The sequence below is a fragment of the Plecotus auritus genome (genome assembly GCF_963455305.1).
Source record: "Plecotus auritus genome assembly, chromosome: 7".
Lineage (NCBI taxonomy): Eukaryota > Metazoa > Chordata > Mammalia > Chiroptera > Vespertilionidae > Plecotus > Plecotus auritus.
The window spans coordinates 143,391,205-143,417,833 of record NC_137774.1 but is presented as its reverse complement, the minus strand read 5'-3'; the positions used below and the strand labels follow the sequence as shown (position 1 = coordinate 143,417,833).

The following is a 26,629-nucleotide window of genomic DNA, read 5'->3' as shown; positions in this document are numbered from 1 at the left end:
CCATGGCTTTCGTCTCTCTCTCATTCTCGTCCCAGTCAATCAGTTTGGCAACAGTGCCATTCTGAAGGAGCAGAGATGACAGAGCACTCCATGTGACTCCCCTTCACACCTGACCTTGCTCGTCCCGTCTTTGTTCTCATCTCACCTCACTTGTCAGTGGCCGTCTCTGGCTCTGCTCTGCCTCTCTGCCACAGCATATAGCAAATCTGTCCCCAGGTCCTCTGAGTGTATACCATTTTCCCATTCTACCCCCAAAATAAGGGGTTCTCTCCCGGAATGTGTCACCATGATTAACACAGAGATAAAAATATGCAGAGGAAATGTAATCACAAGAGGGAAAGAATAGAAAAATGTTAAAAATTGAAAAATCTTAATTCAAAATCTAGTGGGAGCTGAGGCCTCAAGAGGCTCTAATGAGAAATTAATGAACTGCTATCCAGCAAAATTCAGGATGAATTCAAGACAAAGAGCAGACTATGAACAGTAAAGACTCTAATGTATTCAGCCTCGCAATAAGAAAAGGAAATGACCCATACCAATAAAAGAAACAAGCGACATAAAGACAGAAATGGAATATAGTCAGAAGTAAAGACCTTATCCTTTTCTAATGTAATGAGGCAGTTGATACCAAAATAGAACAGTAGGTCAGAAGAAACGAAGCAGAATAAACCTTAAAATAGACTATGATTCCAATTCTGAGTGGAAACATGCATTCATTGTTTGAACAAGTATGTATTGAGCATGTAGCATATGTAAGGCATCATTGTAGGTACAGTGATCAGGCTGAAGAGATCCCTATTTTTGTGGACCATATAGTCTAATGCAGTGGTCAGCAAACTGCAGCTCGCGAGCCAAGCCGCGGTTTGCCGCTCCGTTGACTAATGAGTTTGCCGACCACTGGTCTAGTGAAAAGAAATAGTTTTTTAAAAAATGTTATAAACATCCCAAATACCAATAAGTGAGATGTCAGTAATGAAAATAGAATGGGTGATATAATCATGACTGGGTGTTTTAGAAGAGATGGTCAAACTCTGTAAGGAGGTAGCATTTACTAGTAACCTAGATTTGAATGACACGAGGAAACAATCTCATAAACATCGGTATCTAATGCAAAGGACCCAAGATCAGAACACATGTACACTATTTGAAGAATAGAAACATGACCAACTTCTGAACTCTAAGGGTGATCTAAAACCACCTGTTATTATTCTATCTTCATGTCTTCATATACCAAACAGTTACTAGAACACCATAGTCATCACCTTTTGTCAAAGTAGATATGAGCTGAGCAGTAGAATTAAAGGAATGATAATAGCCTTCACTGATTAGGTACCTTCTACTTGCCAGGTGCTTTATACGTGTTATTTTATCCTTACGTATCGTTTTCCCCTTTTCACATTTGAAGAACCCGAGGCTGAAAGAGGTGACTTGTCCAAGGTCACACAGCACATTGGTCCCATTGCAAAGTTTGTAATTGTTCCTCTAATTGTCCCATTTTCCACTAAGCAATATTGGAGAAGGACAAAGAGAGCATATTAAACGGAGAAATGGAAAATAATAGCACTATGATTAAATTTTATCCACAGATTTGGCTTATTTATTATTAGTGCGCATACTAGTACTGCAAAATACCATGTTTAATTGATAAAATCCATTGTATTTAATTTCTTACCAAAATAACATGAAGTTCAGAGAGTTACATTTAAGAGGGGAGAGAAAGTGAACTCCAGAAATCATTTAATGATTTATAAAATATTTTACTTTGAGTTAGGAAGCTTTAATGTTAAGAAATGATGATACTTGGTAAAGTAAAATAAAATAAGTGTGCTCAATTGGTTAGAGCATCAGCCCCATACACCAAGATTTCAGATTCATTCCCGATCAGAGCACATCAAAGAATCAACCAATGAATGCATAAATAAGTGGAACAACAAATGGATGTTTTTCTCTCTCTTTCTCTCTCTCTCACTCTAACCAATAAATAAAAATTTAGCCTTAGCCGGTTTGGCTCAATGGAAAAAGAGTCCCAGGTTTGAGGGCACGTACCTTGGTTGCAAGCTCCTCCTGGGTCTGGGCCCTGGTTGGGGCTCATGCAGGAGGCAACCAATTGATGTGTTTCTCACGTTGATGTTTCTCTCTGTCTTTCCTTCTTTCTTCCACTCTCCCTAAAAATCAATGGAAAAATATCCTCGGGTGAGGATTAACAAAAAATAAATAATAAATAAATAAATAATAAAAATGTAAAATATACCACCTGCGTGCTCCAAAAGGAGCAAGGAAGAGACGGTGGAATCTCAGCGGGAAGGCAGGGGTGGGTGGGAAGAGATTGACTAAAGAATTTGTATGCATATATGCGTAACCCATAGACACAGACAATAGGGTGGTGAAGGCCTGGAGGGGGGCAGGGCAGGTACTGCCTAGAAGGGGTCAATGGGAGAAACAGGAGGACATCTGTAATATTTTCAACAATAAAGGTGTTTTATTTTTTTTAAAAAAAAAGGACCCTGATTTAGCCTTAGATACCCACTGTGGGAGAGCTGAAATTAATTGATTGTACAGTAAATCCATCTTGTCCATTGTTCTGCTCTACTTTAAAGGCCAGAAATGGAGCAGTAAAAGTCTCATAGGGGCCTCTTCTAATGTATCTTCTATTGTCTGCCCCTTTCCTGTGCTGCCAGGGGACCCTGTGCTTGCTCACTTACCTCCATGAAGCCACCTCAAGGGCTGCTACTCTGGGAGCAGTGATGGTACTCCAGTGCCTAAGGATCACAGAGTAGCACTTGGGGCAGTGAGGGAAAAGGGGGTGGTTCTGTATCTCTTCTGAATTGGCAAATGTTTATTTCTCAGTGTATGGGCAAGAATGGAGCTCTGTGCATGATATAATTGTTGTTTTCCACTATGTATTTTATGGCACTCCGAATAACTTCTTACCATAGTACAGAAAAGCATTTGAAACTATTTCTTCACATAGGTAAACAACTGAATTAATGTAACTTATTTCTATTTAAATTACATGCTTTTTAGAAATGGGAGAGTCAAAGTGGATTACTTAACAAACAGCCTGTATTTCCCCAGTTTTTTTTCACAGTGCATGGAATTGAAAGGCACCTACCAGTTATGAAAATGCATGAGAGTGAGAATAACTATTTGGATAAGCTTCCGTGCTTCTCATGCCAGCCACGTTCATGTTGTTTTCACAGTCAGTATGACAACTGTCCTAAAACCTTCCCTGGGCATAGTCTCAGAGCAGATAATGTGTTGGAGTACACATAACATAGGGACTCTGCCCCTGCCATCAAGGAAATGATAGTACACAGATACATTATTAGCTCAGAGACGACTGGTTTGTTTTGTTTTGATTCTGGGGGAAATCTACGTAAATGAATAAAATTGACTTTGCTGAACACTAGAGGCTAAACTCAGGACCTCAGAAAAAGGCACTGTGTACGTCAGTGCTTCTCATTGTCACTGGTTGGCTGAAGACAGGCAGAAAGCAAGAAGGACGGAGGTAAAAAGGAGAAAAGAGGACAGGAGAAATAAGAGATCAGGAGAAGGGAAGTGGTCTCTAGAGTGGAGTGTAAAAAAGGACCCCCACTCTAAATAAATGACCCATCCCAATCCCCCGGGCCAATGGCTAGGACCTCTGAGGGTGAGAGTGTTCTGTGGTACTCTGGAGACTGCCCCATAATCAGATGTAGTTTTGTTCCCCTAAAAGGGCTGACCATTTCTCACGAATATAAGAATAACCAACCTTCCAAACTGGTATGTGCTTCATGGGTGGTTTCCCTTAACATTTCCTCAAACATGCCTATTATATTATCCATAAACAGGCTAAAAATACATAGAAGTCCCAAAGGAGCTGGAGGCAGAAAGCTTGCAAGGCCCTGAGAAAAGTGGCCAACTTTTTGATATCCTAGTTCTAAACAGTGATGAAGCCAGCTTAATGATTTCAAGGTGCTCTAAAAGCTCTCCTTCTCCCCTACCTTCATCCCCTATCTGAGCAAATATTTGTTCAGTGAGGCCTGAAATTGATTTTTCAGGGGACAGAGTTTTTTTTTTATTTCATAATAAGAAGTGAAATGATTTTCAATGCATATTCATTTTGTTGGGTGAAATAACACATTGACTTAAAGATGCCATTTGACTCCTTTCCTGAGAGCCCACCTGATGTTAGAGAAAAGGGCTCCATTCTAAGAACAACTTAGAATAATAATTCTAAGGGTCAAAGGGGGAAGCTGTGGAAGAACTCAAGTTGGCCACTGTCCAGATTTGTGGGGTGTTTCTCTGCTGACTCCTTAATGTGGCTTAGAAGAGCATCAATGAACTATGATCCTTTATCCTCTCCAGCCTCATTGCTCACCAGCAAACCCCTTACCTGTCCCCCACCCCATACTCTGCCCTACCACACTGAAGGCATCTTGAACTACTTGGAGGAACCTGAACTTGCAAGTTCTTCCCAGTTGTTCCCTCTGCCTGAAACCCACACTACCCCACCCCATACCCATCCCTTTCACCTGGCCTACTTCTATACTTTCTTTGGGTCATAACTCAGATGGGACTTCTTATAAGAGGAAGCTTTTCCTGGCCTTTCAAGGCTGGGATGATGCCCACCAAGTGTGTCTCCCAAACATTTCTATGGCACAGATTGCAGCACGTGTTACATTGAGGGATAGTTGCATGGTTTCTTGTCTGTTGTCCTTTCTAGATTTGATCGCCTTGAGTGTGCTCACCATTGTATCCCCAGCATTTAGCACAGTACCTGGAGCAGAGTAAATTTTCAATTAGTAATTATTGAACAAGTTAGTGAATTGCTTTCATTCTGATCTGTTGTCAAAAGAGAGGAAGTATAATTGGAGGAAAAGCTTGTCCAGAGATGTTGAACTAAACTCATGCATGTAGTATTTTCCCTCCTACTGAGAATCTATTGAAATAACAGAAAAAGATATAATGAAAAGAATAAATCCATATTAGTTCTTACATCTGTCAGGGTAGAGTAACTGCTGCATGAAATACCAAATCTCAATGGATTAGAATAATAAGAGTTCATTATTTATCCATCTCATAGTCCAATGCCAGAGCTGAGTGGGGTTGGCAGTGTCTCTCTTTCTGTTCTCCACATCCATTCAGTCATCAGGGAGAGGAAAGAAAGCATAGGGGATCATATGGGAGGATTTCTAGGAGCCAGTCTGGAAAAGGTATAAATCACTCCTGCTCAGAATCCATTGGCCATAACTGTCACATGACCCCTCCTGTTTGTAAGAGGAAAAGCATATAGAGATTGTTTCCCATGCCCCTGAAAAATAAGAAAGGATGACTTCAACAAACTAGAACTTTTAAGGAATTTCTAAAGACTAGGGAATTTCTCAAAACTAGAAAGTACTTGGGATTAGATTGGTGAATATAACTAAACAGAGGAAACCATAGCTGGATAAGAAACTCATGAAGGAACAAAACAAATTCATGCAATAGAAAATTACTGCAAAAGTGAAATCAATTCTGTAGATACTTCAATCTTGGAATCAACATTTGCAAATCTCAGACAGTTGGAACTATTGTCATGGAAATTAATGTTTGAAGTTGTAGTTGAAAAGCTGGGCTGCCCCATGCTGAGCAAAGGAGAGAGGGCATCATTGCTTGCCCCAGGAAAATGCTTGGTCTAAGTGTGAGGACTGCAGCAAAGCAGAGCACAGTGTAAAATAATTCTGAGCTTCTAAAAGGACAGCGTTTGAAATAAGAAAGTAAGCACAGGACTCCAGTGCTTTTTCCCAGGGTAAATTGCTCAGTATATTTCATTAGAATAGGAGTGGTAAACAGGAAACTCAGCAAGCATGGGATCCCCAGAACAGACTGATGAGAAGCACCCAGAGAAAAACAAATATGATAGGATTTCACTTACATGTGGAATCTAAAGAACAAAATAAACAAAGTTGAAACAGACTTATAGACAGAGAGAACAGACTGATGGTTGCCAGAGGGGTGGGAGTTGGGTGAAAAGGTGAAGGGATTAAGAAGTACAAATTGGTAGTTACAAAACAGTCACAGGATATAAAGTACAACATAAGGAATATAGGCAATAATCTATATATATAAAAGCCTAAGCGACCTTTACGACTGTTACGACTGAACAACTGGAATGACTGGTCGACCAGTTGCTATGACACGCACTGACCACTAGGGGGCAGACACTCAATGCAGGAGCTGCCCCCTGGTGATCAGTGTGCTCCCACAGCCAACCTCCACAGCCCCTGCCCCCGGCCGGCCCGTCCCCCTGATCTGCCCCAATTGGGGGGGTGGTGGCCGCCAACCTCCCACAGCTCCTCCCCCCAACAGGCCTACCTCCTGCAGCCCCAACCCCCACTGGCCACCCCTCCCCCCATAGGCCCTGATCGCCAGCCCAGCCGAGAGACCCCACCCATGCATGAATTTGTGCACTGGGCCTCTAGTATTGTAATAACTATGTATGGTGCCAGGTGGGTACTGGAAATATTGGGGGAAAACTCTGTAGAGTATATGATGATCTAACCACTATGCTGTACACCTGAGACTAATGCAAAGTAATACTAAATATAAACAGTAATTGAAAAATAAAATTAAAACCTCTTTTCAAAAATAAAAAAGAAGCACCCTTTATAAGCTTTAGACACACCTTGTCCAGCCACACATCCTGCCCCTCCCCCACAATAACCAGAAAGAGGATATTGTAATCAGAATGATAGGCAAACAGATATCCTCAAAGACTAATCTGAATATGTTATCAAAGAAATGTGTGGGTGGTCTCTCTCCTTTGCTAGTGGAAGTGGGATCCTTACGCTATCTCAAGAAAAAGAATTTTCTGAGACTCACACTGGAGGATGAGTGATATTTATTTGTGTAGAATTGCATCCCTCGATTTCTAAAGTCCCATTTCCCTTAATCCAGGCCTGGAAGAGGTGCAGCTGCGGCTTCAGCAGAGCTAAAAACAAAGCCCATGTCCAGAGTAGAGCTGGGTCCAGGATGGCATTAGGCTAGTTAGTCCATCAGTCCATTGTGTGGGGCCCACATGGCTGTGGGAATTGTGGGTGAATGCAGGAGTGTGAGGCAAGAGGCAAGAGGAAGAGAGAGCAAACTCCTTTGTTTAGGAGTTAAAGTATTTCAAATCTTCCCATGCTTACGGTGGCCATGCTATTCTGGCCAATGAGCTGCTCCGAGGTGTGACCCATAGACAAGTACCTTCCCTGTGTCACCTAGACTTTACTGGGCATGCGCCTATTCTTCCCCTGTCCAGTGCCTTCCCCCCGTGGGGGACAGACTGGTGGCTTCATGGGGAGTATTCAACTGCAGTTTCCTGGCAAAACTGCATAAATGACTATACTATTCGGCCTTTCCTTTGCTCCTTTTCTCTTATGAATAACCAGGTTATTTACAATGGTATCAAATAGACATCAGGAATGACTAGATTTTTAAGAAAAACCAGTTATCCTGACAGGGAAATGCCAAATGCAAAAAACAAACAACTGATACTTGAAGAACAAGTTTTAAAGTGGAAACAGATGAAGAATTTAAAATATATGTAATCAGTATTCTCAGAAAGATTTATTAGTCTGTCATACCCATAAAACAATAACTGTCTGCAAACAGAAGGAAGCAGCTAGATTCACTGGAAACAAAAATGGTATCAACCCATAAAAATGCAACAGCTGGATTAATTACTGTTGGAAGACAGTTCTCCTTCAGTCTCTGGCATTTCTGTACGTCTTGCAAAGTGAGGCACTGACTGCCCCTTGTTTTACACTATCTTTTCCAGGATGTTTATTTAGTAAATACCTTGGGAAACAGAGACAGTGTCTCCCTCCGGAGCAAAGCATGCTCACTGTTCAGTATAATGAAAATGTTTCCCTCTGGAGCAAAAGGCAGACATGCTTATAAAAAGACTCAAAATCCCTAAGCTCAGCATTCCCGTTCCGTGACACAGCCCCCTGGATGTATGGATAAGATCTCCGACCATCTAGATATCATTGCTGACATGTACACATAAGGAACTGTTTGACATTGAAACGGGGACTCAGAACTTTTGGACATTGAAATTGGGACTCAAACATTTTTTGTTATTATATGTTTATTTCTAGTCTGCAGAGGCAAGATTTTTTAAAGGAAAGAAATGGGGAAAAAAATAGATACAGAGGCAAAGAAGCATTGAACAGACTGTCAAACTACAGCAGGAAGGCAGGGGAGGTTGGGCGGGGGGCTGTAAGAGATCAACCGAAGGACTTGTACGTATGCATATAAGCATAACCAATGGATACAAGACACTGGGGGGGTGGGGGGGCAGGTAAAGGCATGTACTGGGAGGTAGGGGAGGCCGGGTGGGAGGGGAGGTCAATGGGGGAAAAAAAAGAGACATATGTACTACTATTTGTAATACTTCAAACAATAAAAAAATAAAATAAAAAAATCTGGCCCTTTTTGTATCTCCCTGTGGGAATTAGGACTCAAGAAACCAATGCTGACACTCTGGCTACTGCCATTGTGTGAGTACTAAGCTGTCTGTCTCCAACCCAGGAGTCTCGTGTCTTCTTCCAGTGCCTATTAAACTGTAGCAGGCTAACTCACAGATAGAGGAAAATCTCAAACCCTTCACAGTTCTTAATTATTATAATGGACATACTGAGAGCCTAAAATAATGAACTGAAAGATCAAGTCAGGGTATTCTCCCAGAATTTACCTCAAAAATAAATATGAAATATGGGGGATAATTACAAAAAATAGATGGAATTCTGAAAGAACAGAGAGAATAGAAAGAAGTAGGTAATCAAGAAAAATAGAGAAAATTTTCTAAAGCCTAAACAAAGATTTAAATTGAAAAGGCCATAACTATCAACAAATTTCTCCATAGATATTTCATTACAAAGAGAGATGGCTGCATCTACAATGGTAAAAGCTGGCAGAAACCACCTTAACCAAGCAATCAATAACACTTAACTAACATCATTAATAATGGAACAAACTGATTCATGTGCTTTCTGACACATGACAACGTAAGAAGGTCAAAATATCACTTCTATAATATTCTTGCCAAAAGGTTTTCTCGTATCTAGGCATATGAAAATAATCAGACAAATCCAATGTGAAAGACATTCCATAAAACAACTGGCCTGGACTCTTCCTTCAAAAATATCAATAACATGAAAGACCCCAAAAAAGACAAGGATGCTGTTCTAAAGAAAAGGAAAATAAAGAAACAGAACAACTAAATGCAGTCCGTAATCCTTAATTGGATCCCTTGATTTAAAAAAACAAAACTATATATCCCTGACCAGTTTGGCTCAGTGGATAGAACGTCGGCCTGCAGACTCAAGGGTCCCAAGTTTGATTCCAATCAAGGGCATGTACCTTGGTTGCGGGCACATCCCCAGTGGGGGGTGTGCAGGAGGCAGCTGATTGATGTTTCTCTCTCATCGATGTTTCTAACTCTCCCTTCCTCTCTGTAAAAAATCAATAAAATATATTTTTTAAATAAAAATAAAAAAAACTATAAAGGATATTATTGGAACAATTGTGGAAATTTTAATATATACTATTAAATAATGGCACTGTACCAAATTGCATTGACTCATATTTAACCAAAGATTTTTGGGGATACAATAATTGTTTAGAGGTTATATAGGAAAACATCCTTGTTCCTTAGGAAATATATGCTGAAGTAATAAAGATAAAGTGTCATTAATGTCTGCAACTTACTTCTAAATTGTTTATATAGAAAAATATATATGCTCAATATAATATATATGAAACCAATGTACAATACATACCCATATATATGAGAGAGACAGAAGCAGAGAGAATGAAATATAAAAGAAAATATGGCTAATTATTAACAATTGGTGAAACTAGAATATCTGGGTGTCCATTGTATCATTCTTGAAAGTTTGCTGTAGGTTTGCTAATTTTCAAAGTAAAAAATGGGAGGAAATTGCTCTAGCCAGTTTAGCTCAGTGGATAGAGCAGCAGCCTGCAAATTGATTCCAGTCAAGGGCACATACCTAGGTTGCAGGCTCATTCTGGCCAAGTCAGGGCGCAAAAAAAAAAAAAAAAAATCGATGGAAAAATATCCTTGGGTGAAGATTAACAAAAAAAGGGAGGAAATTGATTGCAAATGCTAATCAAATGCCAAAAAATGTATAGTAATAAAAGCATAATATGTTAATTAGACCGGACATCTTTCCAGATGTCCTTCTGGATGACCTTCCGGACGAAGCTGGGGCTGTGAGGGAAGCCCGGGTCCCGAGTGCCAGACAGAAGCTCATGCCAGCAGCGGGGGAAAGGAAGGCCTACTCTTGCATGAATTTCGTGCATCAGGCCTCTAGTTAATATAATAAGAACCCATCCCTAGACATATTTAGGAGTCCTTTCATAACTCAAAAATTTAAAGATAACATTCTGAATTTTTTTCAGAGAGTTTGTGAGCTGACACAAGTACTAAACTTCAAGTCCAATGTTCAAGAGCTATTCTTGTTCATCCACATTATAGAGCTAGGTCTGGAAAATGAGGAAAAGGAGGATATTGCTTGCCATTACAATCTCATAAGCATTTCAGGAATACACGAATAGTTATTTTACTTTGAAAAAGCTATAGAATGGTATAAAGTATAATTATTACAGACAATACTAGTAAATGCAAACAAAGAGGTCATGAATTGGATTCTATTGATGCCTGTGTTGTAAAAGGTGTACATATGAGGAAGGTAGAGAGAGGACTCCAAGAAGGAACATTATACTACCTGTTCCTAAAAGCTAATATGCCTGAAACTGATTAGTATACCTGAAATTAATATCATATAATATACCTGATATATTTCATTTTGAAATAAGGAGTAAAACCTTTGGGCAATATAGTCCTGATGGCAGGACAGGGGTCACTGTGGCCCCTAAGTCAGGCAGAGCCCACAGAGCAAGGAATTCCATCTGTGTGTATCTTCTTTGCTGCCCAAACCACACTCTATTCCCCAAGGCATTTCAGCCTCACAGACTGGCACCCTATGCTGACCTGCCCTGAGCGGGTAGCAAATGGACTGCATTTGCTGCACTCTCCCAGGAAGCACTCTGCAAAAGCTTTTAAGAGGTCAGTGCCCTCCCACTGTGAAGTGGTAATATGCTAAATTACGTGCTTAATTAACTCACACCCAACAGCATGCCATAAAATTGGAAAAGCAATTCCATTACCCAGGATCAATGTGCATAAAGTCCACGCAAAATGATCAAAAGTTCTCATCAGTGAATTTGTGTTTGTGCTTTGGCTGAATTCAGAGGCTCATTTCTACTCTAAGCTGATGAATGGTATATAGTTCATCGCCACTTAATTGCTTATCTCCTTCTCCTGATCTAACTCCCTAAGAATGGGTTACAGAGCACCAATACTCCATCAAAGACAGGACCTTTACTTTTATCTTGATCTTCAAATTGCATCGACCTCAAGCTATCTTTCCCAGAATGTTGTGCAAACATGTTACACACACACACACACACATTTATTTTTATATATCAATTATTTTAGTATTCAGAAATTAGTGTTAATGGAGCATTTGGGCCAAAGCATAGCCAACCTTTGTAATGACATCTTGGGCATACAGCTGCATTTATGATTTCTTGTCTATCTCCTCTTTACCAACACCCCTACCCTTGGCCCCACCTCCCTGCCCCTTAGGAAAGGAGCCTGGCGGGGGAACCAAGAGTTTGGATTGCAGAATCGAAGAGAGCACTGAACCACCTGCTCTAGAGGACTCCGCTTCACCCCCCGTAGATACGCAGCAGCATTCCTGGCAGGTTTCCACAGACATTGAGAACACTGAAAGGTAAGTGGGAAGTTACCCTAAATAGACTGCCAATCCTCCTCCACTCTTCTGGGCTGCAGAGAGTCAAGATTTTGTGTTTCAGAGTCAGAGACAGAGCACTCAGGAAACTGAACTGAGAGAAGGTAAGGGGTCCAAACTGCAATGGAACCGCAGCAGAACCTCCCGTGGAGGCAGGCTTGCTCATCCCACTACCACATCGCGTCTCCATGGAAATAAAACAGTGTGCTTCCTTGGCAAGGGAGAAAGCTGGATCTACGTACCATCACAGCTTATCTAGTGGGCTGCGTCCCCAAACTGTGCCAAGATGCCTCTGGGAGGTTCTCGGATTTCAGATGCATGGAATGGCCTGCTTAGCTGCACGCAGGGGCTGAGCATGCTGTCTAGTTCACAAACAGCTTTTTGCTGGGCTCCCTTCCTCTTATTCTCCCAGATTGTAGCTGATGGCCCCTTAGTGGTCAGAATGAGTTAATGCATCTGTCTTAGCGAGCAGTTGCTCACTGCTAGAGAGGGAATTTCTTTCTTGGGAAGAACAGATTCTACAGTGATTCTGTTTCACCTGAGGAAAGGGTGCAATGATAAGTGCCATGTCTCATCTAAATGTTAAAAATGCTAAAAAAAAAATAAAAATAAATGCTAAAAATGCTATTCTGTGAGGCAGAAGGACAAGGTGCTTGTTTATTGTCCTTCACGCTGATATCTTGTCCTTTGCTACTGATGTCCCCAGCGCCTGCACAAGCAGCTGAATGAATGCTGGGCAATTCCACCAGTGCTCTGTGTGAGGTGTGGGGTGTGGGGTGTGGGGGTGTGGGGGGGCGGGGGGGAGTCATTGACAAGATAAGAAACATTTTCTTTTTAAATTTTTAGAAATGTAACACATGAGGGGCATTTATAGCCATTGTGGTTCTACTTTCAGATCATGATATAATTCTAAAGCTAATTGCCGAATTTCTGTGTTTATAGAAAATTGAAGCATGTGGTAATTATGTACTATTAATAAAACTTGGATTTTGTATAAGCTTGGAAATCCAACAATTCAAACAATAAAGCTGTTTGGCACAGTTTGCTAGAACTATAGACAAATGATGAGGGAGTGATTTATCTTAATTTATAAAATGAAAAATGTTTTGCTCTATTGCCAGGAAGAAATATCTGCCAAAGGGCTGTGGTCAGGGCATAAGCCATCAGCAAAGCCTTTTTCCTTTTTTGAAGCTTTGCAGAGAAGCCACATCCAAGCCCTGTATGCTTGCAAAAGCAAGCTATGGCTAGCAATAAAAATAGGGGCGTATAGTCCAAGGAGCTGGCAGTGTTTCAGTTCTGTCCTAAAGCCTGGATTCAGGTTGAAGGAGATGGAATGACTGAGAGAAGTAGGAATAGAGACCTGTCTGGGAGGGTGGCTTCCACAGTTCCTCTGTTTCTCAGCCCTAAGATCTCACACTGGGCTGCACATCACAATCACCAGGAGGACTTTTTAAAAACATTGATGACTGAACCCCACCATAACCAACCAAATCAGGCCCTCAGGGAGTAGGGCTCCGCGTAAGGTGATTCTCCCACAAAGCGTCCAAGGCTGAGAACTGGTGCTCTCCAAGGAGACCTTGCCTCACATACTGCATTACTAGCCCTTTCCCACTTTGTGTCTGCCCAGCACCCACCCACCCCATCTACCCTTGGGAATTTCACAGGAAAACATAGGGTGCCCTTGTATTTCTGGATGCAGGGCCCTGTCCTCCTTTTCCCTCCGCCCGACTTCTCTTTCTAGAAATACCCTTTGGGGCTTAGCAATATGCAGTACCGCACAGACAATCCTTACACCTGCGGGAAGGTGTTCTGAGTGTTTATATGGGTGTATTTCTACGGATCCACAGGCTGCTTTCTGCTCCTTTTCCAATCAGCTCTTCCTGAGTTCCTTTTCACATACCAGGCAAGTGGTTCTCAAACTATACTCAACAGAACAGTTGTGTTTCATGAAATGGACTGAGAGATTTCAAACCTAAAATTAAAATATGGCTCTATTTCCTCAAATGGCAGGAAAAAATTGATTAATAGATAGTATATCCTTAATTTTAAGATTATCCTCTGCCCCCCCCCCCCAAAAAAAAACCTTTTTTTTTCTTAAATCCTGGGTGCCAGCTAATGCTTGCCTAACAAAAAGATGTATCTGATATTTTCTCTTTCAAATGAAACCCTCCACCATGTCTTGGGATTTTAAGAGTGCTGACTCCAGTGGATAGCCATTGCTGAATATATGGGGAACCACTATCCCAAAGATTTGAAAGGTCCACTTGCCTTCTCCTACTAGGAAGATGGCTTCTGACTCTCCAGCTCTGTGGTCTCATGGCCATAGGTAGTCTGGGATGAGGGAGGATGTTGGAGATATGCTGTGTCAGACATATAGGCCAGTGTCTAGAGAAAGGGCCAGCTGTCCCACATCACCACCACCACCACCACCCCCTGCTATCTCTCTCTTTCTCTCCCTCTCTCTCTCCCTTTCTCGGTTTCATCCACTATGAAGAGCTCTTCTCTGACAGAATTTGTCATACTCTCCCATCATTCCAAGTCAGTTTAATAAGTATTGGCCCTGTGAATGCTTAACACCTGTGTTACACCAAATTCCAATCCTGGTAAAGAGAGACAACAGGGAGTGAACCTGCACAACCACAACAGCCATCTGACCAGCCCCCAGCCTCAGCTTTACCCGGGTAACCCCATTATTCTAGTTGTGTGTCCTCTGCCTCCCCCTGGAAATCTGAAGTACTGTCCTCATGACCAGAGGCTCTTCCCTGATCTCAGCCAGGTCCAACCCACGGCAGAGATGAGGGCTCCTGCAGCAGAATGTCCCAGAGAAATCTTGGCCAGGCTAGTTCTCTTTCCTCCCAGAGGCACCCATCTTGGGTTTGTTTTGTTTGTTTGTTTTTTCTTATAAAAGCAAAATAGATTCAATATTTGCCTGTTGCAACTAGAGCTAATACTATTAAGCACAGACTCGTCCTTCCGTTGAATCACAGAACAGACTGAGATTCCATTTCCAAAATTTACAGCTGATGATTTTTTTCTTTCTATCACTTTCACAGAGACATGCGAGAAATGAAAAACCTTTTAAGCAAACTCAGGGAAACTATGCCTTTACCATTGAAAAATCAAGGTGAGTCATGTCATTTCCTTTTGAGGCAGAGGATGTTTTCTAACATGAGAACCTTGGGACTTGTTTCAAGAGACATTAAAGCACGTTCTTCTACACAAACAACAGGAAGCACTTAGTGTACATTTGTCTTTCCTCAAAAAAATGTGATAATGAGAATGGAATCCCTCCGGTGAACACAGTTTTGCCAGAAGATAGCCCAGATCTATCCTGACCTCAAAGCAGACGTGTCCTCCGCTGGCCCTGTCAGTCAAGAGCAGTTACCCGTTGCCCGAGCTGTGGAAGCACTATACCAGGTGTGGCAAACACAAAAGAACTGAAGTCTTGGCCTTTGCCTTTAAGAAGTTTACAGCCTAGTGGAGAATACTACCAAAGGAAGATCTCTGCCACTTACACATTTAATTATCTAAATAAAGTAACAGGAATAGTTAACATACATTGGGAACTTAAAGCGTGTCACTATGATTCAGCACCCAACTAGGACGTGATGTCCATCCCACCTAGCAATTCTGATACTACCTGGATATAATATCAGATCCCACAAGTCAAGGGCTCCGTCCTAAAGATTGCCTCCCCAACCCTCCCCCCTCCCCTTTCCCCCCCCGCCCACACACACACTCACTTCAGATGCCAATGGCAATTTGCCAATGGCAATGTCACCTGTGCTTCTGACCAACTGGCTATGGATTGAAGGTTCCAGCACCCCCTTCATGGGTTTAATTTGCTAGAGTGGCTCACAGAACTCAGAGAAAACTTTCACTTACTAGATCACCGGTTTATTATAAAAGAACATATCTTAGGAATAGCCAGATAGACAAGATGCAGAGGACAAGGTAGGGGAAAGGGCGTGGAGCTTCTACCTCTCTGCAAGTATGCCCATCTTCCCAGGTCTCCACGTGTCCACCAACCTGGAAGCTCTCAGAGCCCCGTCCTTTTGGGCTTTTATGGAGGCTTCAGCACAGGCATGATTAATTAAATCATTGGTCATCGGTTATGGAAATCAATTCCCAGCCTCTCTCTTCTTCCAGGAGGTCAGGGTTGGGACTAAAAGTTACAACCTTGTAATCTCAAGGTTGGTTCCCCTGGCAACCAGCCTCCATTCTTAGGCGGTTTCAAAAGTTTCCTCATTAACATAACAAAAGAAACCTCTATAGCTCTCATCACTTAAGAAATTTCACCGGTTTTAGGAGGAAGACCAAATAGATATATATTTATTATAAGTCACAATATCACAGCTACTATCCTAAATACTGTAAATTATTAACTATTTTAACTTATTTAATTCTAATAACATCATTGAGATAAATGCTATTAATGTTTCCAATTTATAGGAAACTGAGACACATAGCGGTTAACTAACTTAATCAAAGTCACACACAGACTATAAGTAGAAAGTCTGGGAGATAATTCCAGGCAGTACTTCTCCAGAACTATTCTATGGGAGTATTCACCCTAATCCAGAAAGGGAAGAGGGATATTCCATGAGGGAGGGACTGCTATAAGCTTTTGTTAACTACTGTATCTCCAGTTCCTAAAGCAACTCTGGAACACAGTAGAATAGCATTGGCCATGTTTGTTAAATCTGCACCCAACTTTGCAGCCCCAGGTCTGAAGCTATGTACAAGGGACTAATAATAAGCACTTTCACTAAGCACACATGGCTGGAGCAGCCTTAAGTGAAGCATCGGCCTTAGAGACGGGTACATAGAGGGCAGGAGAGGATTTTTAGAGGTAAGAAACTCCTGTGCTTCTGTTCTCTGCGGGGAGATCTCCGTGTCTCCGCGGGTTGCTCGTGGGAGTGGGCTTCTTGAGATGTCCCAAGAAAAGCATTCTCTGAGGCTCACAGGGGAGGATGAGATATTGTAAAAAGCTTTATATTTCTGGAATTACACACCGAGTTTCCAAGTTCCCGTTTTCCCTTTGTCCCACCAAGGAAGAAGTCCCATGTTGCCTTCAGCGGGGCTGAGATCAAAGCCAGGGCCCAGAGTTCCCATTCCATGTCTGCACAGTTCAATACAGCATCAGGCTAGCTTAATGGGTGCTCACAGTTGCAGTCTATCAGTCCATCGTGTGTGGGTCCCCAGGACCCTGGGCCATGCAGCTATGGAGGGAACAAGGGCAGGAGCAAAGCCAAAGGAGAGCCAAGAGAGAGTTCCAAGAGCCACACAAGAGCACTAGCTGCTTTGTCTAGGGCAGTGGTTCTCAACCTTTCTAATGCTGCAACCCTTTAATGCAGTTCCTCACGTTGTGGTGGCAGCAGTAGAGCTGGCAGGGTCGCCTAAGACCATCGGAAAACACAGATATTTACATTACGATTCATTAACAGTAGCAAAATTACAGTTATGAAGTAGCAACGAAAATAATTTTATGGTTGGGGGTCACCACAACATGAGGAACTCTATTAAAGGGTCGCAGCATTAAAAAGGTTGAGAACCACGGGTCTAGGGGATTATGCATTCCCAACTTGTTGCAGGTTTGCAGTGGCCCTGCCCACTCTGGTCAATGATCTCCGTTTCCAAGTTTGACTGCCAGGCACCTTCCCTATGTCACCCCAACTATACTGTCTATGCATCCATTTTTGCCTTTGTCTGGTCCCTTCCCCCAGTAATCTATGGGGAATGGGCCGGTGGTTCTCTGGGGAGTGTGAAATTGTCAATTCCTGGTGAAGCTGCCCAAATGACTGACATGCTTATAATGTCTGGTTTCCCCCTTTGCTCATTTCCTATTATTAATAACCAGAGGCCTGGTGCACGAAATTCGTGCACAGGGTGGGGGGTGTCCCTCAGCCCAGCCTGCACCCTCTCCAATCTGGGACCCCTCGAGGGATGTCTGACTGCCTGTACTGGGATCGGGTCTAAACAGGCAGTCAGACATCCCTCTCACAATCCAGGGCTGCTGGCTCCCAACTGCTCGCCTGCCTGCCTTCCTGATTGCCCCTAACCACTTCTGCCTGCCAGCTTGATCACCCCCTAACCACTCTCCTGCCAGCCTGATTGATGCCTAACTGCTCCCCTGCCAGCCTGTTTGCCCCTAACTGCCCTCCCTTGCCAGCATGGTCACCCCTAACTGCCCTCCCCTGCAGGCCTGGTCCCCCCCCAACTGCTCTCCCTTGCAGGCCTGGGTCCTCCCCAAGTGCCCTCCCCTGCAGACCTGGTCACCCCTAACTGTCCTCCTCTGCCAGCCGGGTCACCCCTAACTGCCCTTCCCTGCAGGCCTGGTTGCCCCAACTTCCCTCCTCTGCCGGCTTGGTCACCCCTAACTGCCCTCCCCTGCTGGTCTGATCGCCCACAACTGCCCTCCCTTGGAGACCTGGTCCCTCCCAACTGCCCTCCCCTGCTGGCCATCTTGTGGTGGCCATCTTGTATCCACATGGGGGCAGGATCTTTGACCACATGGGGGCAGCCATCTTGTGTGTTGGAGTGATGGTCAATCTGCATATTACTCTTTTATTAGATAGGATAGATGCCTCGTGCACGGGTGGGGGCCAGCTGGTTTGCCCTGAAGGGTGTCCCGGATCAGGGTGGGGGTTCCCTTGAGGCGTGGGGCAGCCTGGGTGAGGGGCCTGTGGTGGTTTGCAGGCCGGCCACGCACCCTGGCAACCCAAGTGGAGGCCCTGGTATCTGGGGTTTATTTATCTTCTACAATTGAAACTTTGTAGCCTGGAGCAGAGCCAAGCCTTCTACTTGCTCTGTGGCGGCAGCCATTTCTCTTGGGATTTATGTATCTTCTGTAATTGAAACTTTGTAGCCTTAAGCGGAGGCCTGGGCTGGCCAGGGCTGCAGAAGCTTGGCTTCCTCCATCACTGCAGGCAACCCTAGCCTCCTCCTCCTTCCAGCTCCGTGGCTGCCGCCATTTCTGTTTGGGTTTATGTATCTTCTATCATTGAAACTTTGTAGCCTTGAGTGGAGGCCTAGGCCGGCAAGGGCAGGCGGAAAGCTTGGCTTCCTCCATTGCCGGGGAAACCCAAGCCTCCCTCCTGCTCTCTGTGGCCGTAGCCATCTTGGTTGGGTTTATTTGCATATTCGCTCCTGATTGGCTGGTGGGCGTGGCTTGTGGGTTTAGCAGAGTGATGGTTAATTTGCATATTACTCTTTTATTAGATAGGACTAGCTTATTAAACAGTATCATTCCCACTGAGCAAAGCCTGGGCAGGAGGGAACACAGGGTGCTGCCCGCCTCTGAGCAAGGAGGGAGAGGACTTGGCAGCAGAGATGGAGTGCCCCTTTGCCCGGGAAGCAGCATGGCAGCAGGTGGAGAGGTGGAAGTGAGAACACCAGACAAAGCAGCCGGGGAGTCATGTGGCCTTAGCCCCAGGGGCTGGAGGCGGGTGTCAGAAAATAAGAGGCTGGGATGTGGTGTATCAAACTGAAGAGCCTGGTGACCAAGGCTAACTGGCTTAAGCCATGGGTGCAGTGTTTTGGTGACCTAGTAGTCAGTTCTAAGAAAGCAGTATTTTACCACAACTTGTGACCACAGCATGCAAGTCTGTTGCTAGAAATAAGCCCGGTGGTTGGGAATAGGGACTTGGGATTTGAATGCTGGCTCTGCCACTTACCAACTTTATGACCTGGAACAAGTTGTTTAACTTCTGGAAATTTCCATTTCCTCATCCCTGAAAAAGAGATAACAGTATCACTTGGTTCAGAGATTGTTGTGGGAATTAAATGATGCAATGCATGTCACATACCTATCACCACCCTTACAGAGAGCAAACATTCGCAATTGCTTTGATATAGTGTTGTTGCTATTGTTGATGTAACTATTATTACTATTATTTACTGGCTGCCCCACCAACTCAGCTCAGGAAAACTCGAAGTCATCATCAAAGAGAGCAGTCCCTGTTACCACTGATGATATGTAGCATCCATGAAAGGTTGAGCTTGCAGTTCAGAACACTGATTCACTTTGGATGTGGGTTCATGTCTGAAGCTATTCTCAGCTTCCTAATATGTTGGGCAAATCTACCCCCACCGACAGCACACAGGCCTCTCGCTGTACCTCACGACCAGCTGCCCGGGAGGATGACTGCCCAGAGTGCCCAGTCTGAATCCCATGTATGCCATGTAGCCTCTTTTCTAAACCAGACCATCCCAAACATCCCTCTACATTTTACATCCCTCTAAAATTCATCCAACAGTTTTTGAACCATGCATTAATGGAAAAACAAAATTTCATTTTACTTACTTAGGATGTTTTTATAATCATAAAAAGTATATTATAAATATTTTTGTGTAACTATATATCACTTTTATAAACAGAAAGATAATTTTATTTTAAATATAATAATAGTAATTAAAGATTGATACTGTAAGTAAAAACATGAATGAGGCCCGGCCGATGTGGTTCAATGGTTGAACATCAACCGGTGAACCAGGAGATCACAGTTCAATTCCCAGTCAGGGCACATGCCCAAATTTTTGGCTTGACCCCCAGTAGGGGATGTGCAGGAGGCAGACAAACAATGAGTCTCTCTCTCTCATCATTGATGTTTCTATCTCGCTCTCCCTCTCCCTTCCTCTCTCTGAAATCAATAAAATTAAATAAACATGAATGAAAAGAGAATAGTCATCCAAATAAATGATACCCAGGACTTGAACCCTGAATCAATTTGGGGATTCCAGTAAAAGGAAAAAGCTAGGAAAGGCAAGGACTTCACAAGGAAGGAGAGATGCAATAGGATTTTAAAATGTTTTTTAAATGAGGGAAGTCCTGTGGGTAATTCAGTTTTCTTCATTTGTGGGAGACATGCGAACCCTTAGCATATGAAGATACATCTCTGTTCTCTGCATGCTTAATGGGCGCTTGCAGCATGATGCCACTGTGAACTGACTAGTGGAGAAAGGGGTGTGAGTCTGGGCCAGGGTCTGAGAAGGCCCCAGGGAAGGGGAAACACTTTTTAGCAGATGCATATGGCACCATTTTAATGAACGAATCAGCCAGATTCCTTACTCTGACTTTTATTACTGAACTAGACCACAGGGACTTCCCCATAACCTTCCAGGTGATTTGTTTCTTAAACAAGTCTAGGTTAATATATGCAGGAAATGGTCTGGGGTGAAATGTAGAGAGTTTTATTCCATTTCTCTTCTATGGGACCTTATGGTCAAAACAATACTAACTGGATGGAAACTATTATAGAAAGACATCTGTTTTCTTTCTGGCTTTTTATTTTCTTTCTCTTTTTATTCCATTTATGTGTATTTGAAGCAGAGGGGAAAAAGGGAAAAGATACTACTCCTTGTCCCTCTGTTTCCTTTCTCAAAACCTGACCATGTGAAAATTCTGCCAGGCGAGTGCTGGGGGAACCCACACTGGAAATGCTCAGCTCCCCTGTTCCCCAGGCTCCATCCTCGTCCTCAAATCAGAAACTGTTCTGCATTTATCATGGCGCTTAAAGATTTCATCAGATCCTCCCCCGCTTCCTGCCACAAGCAAAACTTGACTTAACAACAGTGTACTCTAAATTGATCTTATATCTGGCAAATAACAGAAGGTGGCCAAGAACAGCGATTTTAATGGTTCATGATTATGCCTTCACTTTAGACAGGGCCTTTCAGGTTAAGACTGGAGACAAAGAGATTCATGAAGAAAGAGTGAGCCACCCTGTTCCTCCAGACAGTGTCCAGATCTCCTGGCTCTCAGCCCGCATTCTCTCCACTGCTTCAGTGACTCTCCTGTCCTACATTCTGGGTCACTGGCAGTGCTGTAGGGAGCTTCATTAATTATGATTGTCTTGCTGTGTCAAGTGGATTACAAATGGAGACACCTGTGGAGAACCCACAAGGTCACTGACAAAGGCTGAAAGGAGATTGGAAAGTGAAGGACAAGTATCTTCTAAATGCACGCTGTAATCAGACAAAACAAATAGGTGGAAATAAATTTAGCCTGAAAGACAGTTTCACCTTTTCTAAAATTCTGACTGAATAAATGCTGTGGGGGTGTGTTAGTACATTCACTCTTGCCTAGAATTTGGTTGTTAATACCGTGCATTTGAATAAGTCTGAAACAAATTCGTCAGGAATGGTATCTGCTCTAGAATGGGTCTCCTCCTGTGGACAGTCCTACTCCAGTCTAAAGTGGGTGTAGGAACAATTCCGCAGATTCATACCCCTGATGTGCTCTCCTCTGGACCCCCAAGCCCAGAACCAGTGTAATATGTCAGGCAGAAGAGTCTGACATCTGGCAGAAGAACACTGGACAGTTATGCCATCTTCGAGCCTGGAAATGACCTTGTGGGTCCTTCGCCCAGGGCCTTCCATAAAAATTTTCTGTGCTTTAAGTTGGTGCCTGAATGTTACTCTGGGCAGTTTTACTGGTAGCTCCACACCCTTTGTAATGTCTACAACCTTTTGTGCAGGATTCAGTGTGACATGCAATCACTCTCTTTCCTCCAGTCTGACGCACGCATCACTGACCACGCAAGAGTTTCTTAATGGATTACTCTGATTATGTTGAGCCCCCACTCACAACCTTAACTGCCTGCTCATTGTCTACTGAAGGAAGAGAAGGAAGAGCAAGCTTCTTGCCCTCGCATCATTTTTCGATACGCGATAGGCACCTATGATGTGTCCAATGCTGTGCTAGGTGATGAGGATGTCTCTCCCCTTAGAGGCTCTCCATCTTTTTTTTTTTAAATATATTTTATTGATATTTCACAGAGAGGAAGGGAGAGGGATAGAGAGCTAGAAACATCGATGAGAGAGAAACATCGGTCAGCTGCCTCCTGCACACCTCCCACTGAGGATGTGCCCGCAACCAAGGTACATGCCCTTGACCGGAATCGAACCCGGGACCTTTCAGTCCGCAGGCCGACGCTCTATCCACTGAGCCAAACCGGTTTTGGCAAGGCTCTCCATCTTAACAGAACAGATAAGAATCACCTTAGAACTTTCTTTCAAATGACATATGCCTCCCATCACAGAAATTGTGATGGAATCTTCATGGTAGAACATGTAAATTCTGCAAACAACTAACACACACACACACACACACACAAACACACACACACACACAACTGGAAAGACAAAGAAAGTGGTGCTTAGAATATAATGATGCCATAGACACAGGTTGCTACAAGTGCATATTGTATTCTCACCTAGCCAGATTTGGGAATATGGGGGATATTGATAATTACTTTTTGAAAAATATCTGAACTGAGATTTCTTAGGATGAATCAGAGTTAGCCAAAGAAAGAGATAGAAAAAAGATAGTATAGGCAGAAGATCCTGGATATGTGAAGGCATTTGAGGAGATGAAAGAGTGGGGCATTTTTTTAAAATATATTTTATTAATTTTTTACAGAGAGGAAGAGAGAGGAGAGGGATAGAGAGCTAGAAACATCGATGAGAGAGAAACATCGATCAGCTGCCTCCTGTACACCTCCCACTGGGGATGTGCCCGCAACCAAGGTATGTGCCCTTGACCGGAATCGAACCTAGGACCTTTCAGTCCGCAGGCCGACGCTCTATCCACTGAGCCAAATCCGTTTCGGCAGAGTGGGGCATTTTGATGAACTACAAGAACTTCATTAGTTGGGAAAGTAGTTAGAAAAGAGGCTTGAGAGAGAGACTAGAGAGATAGGTGGGCCTATATCTTTAAGGTTCCTGTAAGCTATAGTAAGAGGTATGGATTTTATCCTGAAGCCATTGAACGGATTTAGTCAGGATAAAGCCAGGGGGCAGGAGGAAATGATATGACCAATTGGATGGGCCGCATAGGGGAGAAGGCAAAATCAAGGATGAAACCTAAGTTCAGATTTGGAAAACAGAGTGAATGATGGTGTCATTCACTAAGTTAGAGGGAACAGAGGAGGAGCAGTAGAGATAGAAGACAATTGAAGTTTTGGACATAGAGGGAACTCCAAGAGCAATTCCCAGTGGTGTAGAGTGGATACACATACCAGTCTTATGCTGAGGGGAGACATGTAAACTGGAAGCACTGGGAATACAGATTTAAGCATTAGCAGCATAATGGTAATTCAAGCTCTAAGAATGCATGAGACCACCCATGGAGAATGTGCATAGAGAAGAGTCCTGGAAGGCATTTCCCTGAGGGAAAAGGAGCAGTTTTCCAGGGGGACTAAGAAGAAAATCTAAAGAGCCTTATGACATACATGTTGGCAGAAGCTTACTTGGAACTTGGGGCCTGGAAGCCTAATTAAGAAGGTTTGAGGAGTGTGTGGGAGATGAAGAGCTGGGGCAGCAAGGATAAATTTATGAAGGCTTCTATGAAGAGTTGCTTATAGGATGCTAGGAAAAGATGGTTGAACACATTATTCACAAGCAGATAATGTGTGAAGGGCTGTGGCATTTGTTTACAGAAGGCATGCAGAAGCATGGAGCAATCAGAAAAGACTTTGCAGGGGGAAAAATGTCTGAGCTAATCTTGAAGAAGGGGGTTGGCATTTCCTTGGAAAAAGAAATGGCATATATGAAGGCAGAGAGGCAGGGGGAGGCTGGCCATATTTAGGGAATTTTTAGTAGTTCTGTTTTGTACTATCCCCTCCTTCATATACCCTTCATTTCAGCCAGGCTGGACTGTTTATTTGGACCCAAATTCAGGCTACCTTTGTTCACATTACTCTCTCCATCTAGAATGCCTACCCCCTATTTCACCAAATGTCCAAGTTCTCATCCCTGTGGCCCACCCTGAATACCAAGGCCTCTGTGGATTCACGAATGTCTTCTTCCTTCTTCATTCTTCCTCCAATTGGGAGTAACTTCCCCACTTGGAATTCCCTTAAGATTGTATTTGTAACTCTCTTACAGCATTAATGTTGAAGCCTCATAGTTACTCAAAGGAAGATCCCTGAGGCCAAGGACCATCTTTCTATTAGAATCCATCTATACCTGATACAGAGTATGCACTTTGGCTAATTCAATGGCTCTCCAAATGTGGTCTCAGGACCAGCAGCATCAGCAGGTCTGGGAACTTGTAAGACATGCAAATTCTCAGGTCCCACCACACACCTACCAATTCAGAACCTCTGGAGGTGGGGCCAGCCATCCGTGCTTTAATAAGCCCCCAGACGATGCTGAGGAAGCTAATGTTTGAGAACCACTGGGTTAACTGAAGGTCTTTCACTGGCCATTATAAGTACTTCTTTTTTTTTTTTTCTTTTTTTTAAAATATATTTTATTGATTTTTTACAGAGAGGAAGAGAGAGAGATAGAGAGTTAGAAACATCGATGAGAGAGAAACATCGATCAGCTGCCTCCTGCACACCTCCTACTGGGGATGTGCCCTCAACCAAGGTACGTGCCCTTGACCGGAATCGAACCTGGGACCCTTCAGTCCGCAGGCCGATGCTCTATCCACTGAGCCAAACCGGTTTCAGCTATAAGTACTTCTTTTGACTTTACCTGAGAACATAGCTTTAAACTCAGGTTATTATTTGAAAACTTCTCTCTCTTTTTTTAAGTTTTCCTTACCAGAGGATATATTTATTGATTTTAGAGAGAGAGGAAGGGAGAGAGAGAGAACATGAAACATTGATCAGTTGCCTCCCATCCTCACCCAGGCTGTGTATTGAACCTGCACCTAGGTATGTGCCCTGATGGGGAATTGAACCTGCAACCTTTTGGTATGCTTGGCCATGGCTGAAAACTTCTCATTTTTATGTCTTCCTATTTCTTGTCATATCATTTATATAAGAAATCCTTTATTAGCTAAGGAAATTTGAGCAATAGAAACATGGTATCATTTTGCCTTAGAGAACTCCAGTGGCTCAAGTAGCATCCAAGAATTAAACATTGAATGACTAAGATCTGAAATAATTGATGGTTGAATTTCCTAGTCTATTTTTTCACATTCTCCTATGCATTCCTTCCTTCCCTTTCCTTTCTCACTTTTTATTTTCACATTTACAATTCTCCTAGGTTACAGTTCTCTGAGAGTATGTACTTTGGAGAAAAGATGCTACAAAAATTTCAAACATTTGTAATAAAAATCAAAGATGTCTCAACAAGGTCAAGTGGAGTAGCCCAGAAAGTTTAGAATGAGTGGGGAAACAGTCCCTTTTGCTCACATTCTTTTGGTCAGCCATTACTTCAGAGACAGGATTTTAATCAATGTGGAAAGACATCTTTCCTTGGACTCTAATTCGCTTCAAACTGTTCCAGGCATACTTACTGCTCTGTGAATTTCAACATTTACTGCAGGTGTCAGCTTCCTGTGGTGTAGAAAGCTGCTCTGAATGTCTGCCAACAAATTTTGAGCTTTTGTGTCACCTCAGCCCTTGGTGATAATCAGACAAGCTCTGGGCTAGGCTAAGGTGTCACCAATGCTCAACAAAGATGCCCCAAACCAGCAGTCATCCTTAATAGGCAGACTGTTCTTTGCTCAACATCCTAACACTTTCTTATCATTCCTAACACTTCCTATTTATGTGTGAGTACTATGCTTGCTTATGTGTGTGTATAGTACTCACACAAGTGAAATATATATATATATCCTATCTAATAAAAGAGTAATATGCAAATTGGCTGTCACTCCAACACACAAGATGGCTGCCCCCATGTGGACACAAGATGGCCACCACAAGATGGCGAGCAGTGGAGGGCAGTTGAGGGTGATCAGGCCAGCAGGGAGGTCAGTTGGGGGCAATCAAGCCTGCAGGGGAGGGCAGTTAGGGGTGACCAGGCCAGCAGAGGAGGGAAGTTGG

The 26,629-nt window shown here is 43.2% G+C and overlaps 1 protein-coding gene across 1 annotated transcript in view; it reads left to right on the top strand.

Moving 5' to 3' along the window:
• Positions 1-26,629, top strand: part of RGS7BP (regulator of G protein signaling 7 binding protein) — a 102,125-nt gene that overhangs the window by 67,077 nt on the left and 8,419 nt on the right. Inside the window, exons 4-5 of the mRNA XM_080679143.1 lie at positions 11,681-11,828; positions 14,900-14,970. Coding sequence (XP_080535269.1) covers positions 11,681-11,828; positions 14,900-14,970 — 219 coding nt within the window. The remainder of the gene's footprint in view (positions 1-11,680; positions 11,829-14,899; positions 14,971-26,629) is intronic.